Source organism: Austrofundulus limnaeus, unplaced genomic scaffold (genome assembly GCF_001266775.1).
Source record: "Austrofundulus limnaeus strain Quisiro unplaced genomic scaffold, Austrofundulus_limnaeus-1.0 Scaffold232, whole genome shotgun sequence".
Taxonomy (NCBI): domain Eukaryota; kingdom Metazoa; phylum Chordata; class Actinopteri; order Cyprinodontiformes; family Rivulidae; genus Austrofundulus; species Austrofundulus limnaeus.
The window spans coordinates 412264-415057 of record NW_013952634.1 but is presented as its reverse complement, the minus strand read 5'-3'; the positions used below and the strand labels follow the sequence as shown (position 1 = coordinate 415057).

The window sequence follows — 2794 nt, the reverse complement described above, 5'->3', positions numbered from 1 at the left end:
GTAAAGTACTTAACTTTTTAAATTGTTATTATTATTAGGCTCTTAAAGGCAGTATTTTTAATTACATTAAGATAAATTACTGTTGGTTTTGATATTATTTGTAGATATTCAAATTAATTTATTAATCCCTCTTCATTGCTGATATTTGGTTGTATCAAGAGTGCTTAATTTGATTATCTACAAATATCAAAACCAACAAGTATCCTAATCCTAAAGTATTTTAAAAATATTTTCTAAAATATTCAATGACAGTGACCACATTTTTATGCTTAGCTAAATATTGTTGGGCTACAAAATTTAACTATATTATCTTTTGGCAAAAGATAATGTTTAAATTTAAATATATTAGCTTTTGCAAAAAGATAATTTAGTTAAACTTGTGGTTTTTTATTCCCTGGATTACTGAGATGCATTGTCTAAAATACACAACGACAGTAAGCATATTTTTATGTTTAACTAAATATTCTGGGCTACAAAATATATAAAATATATCTTATTATTATCTTTTGCTGCTTTAATGGGCCTGTACATAAGTTTTTGTCACTTCAGCCTCTTGGTTTAGTAGATTTCCAATGAGTGCTTTGATTGGATAAAAAAAAGCCTGTCTTTGATTGGCTGGTGATGTGGTTCATTTACATATAACTTTTGGGTTGAGAGTGCAGAGACAGCTGCGAGCGAGCAGAGGGGACGCTGAGAGGAGGGGGGAACGGCAGGAGCAGACATAAAGTTGAGAGGAGGGAGGGAGTCGAGCACAAGCAGGAAGAGAGTTGAGCAAGCAGGGAGAGAGCTGTGTGAGCGTGTGTGTGATTTGAATGCACACGGTTCAAATTATTGTTTGTTCATATTGATATCTGCTCTCAAATGAGTGTTACTGCCAATGGCACAAGTGTCACACCATACACGTAAGGCTACTCTCATCTGTGTGATGTAGCCCCCCAGTCAGTGAACCAATCATTGAGCAGCTGTGCCTGACTGGAACCACAGCTCTCGAGGTTACAGAAATCGGGCTGGACCTGGGCCAGAAGGACTAATGCAAAAATGCCAAACCCGTATGTGAACCCCATCCAGAGTGTGCCGTGCAGAAACGCCTACAGTGTTGTGTGATTTGTCAGACGTTTGTAGGCCTGTTTGTTTATGTGGTGCTCAGACAGCAATCATTTGGCTTCAACTGCTCGGCTTCCAGAATCCGACTGTTTTGAGAAGCAGCTGTCGTCCATCTATATTCTCTTCCAGAAACATGTATAAAGATAAACGCACGATCAAAACCTCCTGGATGGAGGCAGAACATTGTGCGTGGAGGAGTCTGTCTGCTGAAAAGTGGCCCTCACTTTGTGACAGATTAAGTCAAACATACAGGGACGGAGTGGAGACCCTGGCGTGTGTGACGTGTAGAGCAGCAGGAGGGGTTTCCCAGCAGCTCTGCACCGTGTGTCGGGGTGCCAAAAGGAACGTCTTACCACCACGTGAGGCGACTTCTTCACTTCAGGAGGACAAAACACATGTAACTGAAACCCAAAGCGGAGTGTTTTCACATCATCATCATGTTTCTGCTGAAACTTCTCACCTTGGCAATCTTGCCCATTTCATAAATGTCGGCCTTCTCCTCTTCGAATTCGGCGAATGCGGTCTCTATGGCAGCGATGACCGCGTCGTGGTTTGCAGCCGGGCCAGGGGCAGGGAGCCCACGGGGGTAGTAGAACCTGGGAATGTTGATGGCGGGGGGAGGGGGGGTGACTATCAGCGGCGCGGGAGGAGGGCTCGGTGAGCGCGGCGCGGGGGCGGATGTAGTTGCAGCAGGGGTTGGCGGGGGTGTCCCCGGTCTCCTCTCTGGCTTGGACTGGACCTGAGGAGAATAAAAAGATGAGATCAGGTGTGGAAACAGACGGCCAGGGTTGGTGCTGAGTCGGTTGTTTTTGTTCCCATCATGTTCACTGTTGATGGTCTGGATGCTTTGTTCAAAATAAAACTTTTATTTCTCTTTCAGACTTCTGCAACAACGTTTCAGGTAAAACAATAGCTTTCAAAACGAGAACTTTCATTTGTAATTTTGAAGAGCTACTGCCCAAGAATCACTTTGAATTACTGTATAAGAACCATAAAGGACCAAGATTTAAGCACAATAAGATAAAGATGCTGCCTGTGAGAAAACCATCAGTCCTAAAGCAGTGAGACACTGGGTGAAAGAAAACACAAATGCCTAAAATCTGATGGATAATTAGTATATTTTAAAAAAAAAAGTTGTTTCCAAAAAGGTATGAACATTTTAAACGTTACCAAACATTACTGTGTGTCATCATTAATTTTTCCATGGAGAAAACAAACTTACCAAATGCCAGTTTAGTCAAACTTTCTGCTAAAAATTTGAATGTTTTTACAGTGAAGAACGCCTGAGCTGCAGAGCTGGGTTTTCACATCTGTTCCACCAAAATCCCATTTATCTCCATAGTTTATTTGTTTTTGATTATTCTGTCTGCGTTATCTCTTGTAACGCTCGTAAAAGTCATAGTAAACTGTCCTCAATCGAGCCACTTGTTTTAGTGCACAACTTACATGTAAAAAGGTTGATAACAGTAATCAAGGCGCTTTAACGCTTTGTTTTTATGATACAACACTGTGTTTTATAAATGATTAATAGGAAAAGTTGAGATATAGCTTATAGGCCACAAGTGTCAAACTCAAATCTGGCCCTTGTTAACATTTTATCCATTTTATTTTATTTTATTTTATTTATTTTATTATTTTTTTTTACGGCCTCCCTTCTCCCCCTTTAGCCATCCTTTCCACACCATTATTA

General features: G+C 40.7%; 1 protein-coding gene across 1 annotated transcript in view; it reads right to left on the bottom strand.

The window, feature by feature from the left end:
- The window catches only part of LOC106525540 (serine/threonine-protein phosphatase 2A regulatory subunit B'' subunit alpha), a gene marked incomplete in the record, with an annotated part of 170598 nt that overhangs the window by 23214 nt on the left and 144590 nt on the right, over positions 1–2794 (bottom strand). Inside the window, 1 exon segment of the mRNA XM_014019817.1 lies at positions 1565–1843. Coding sequence (XP_013875271.1) covers positions 1565–1843 — 279 coding nt within the window.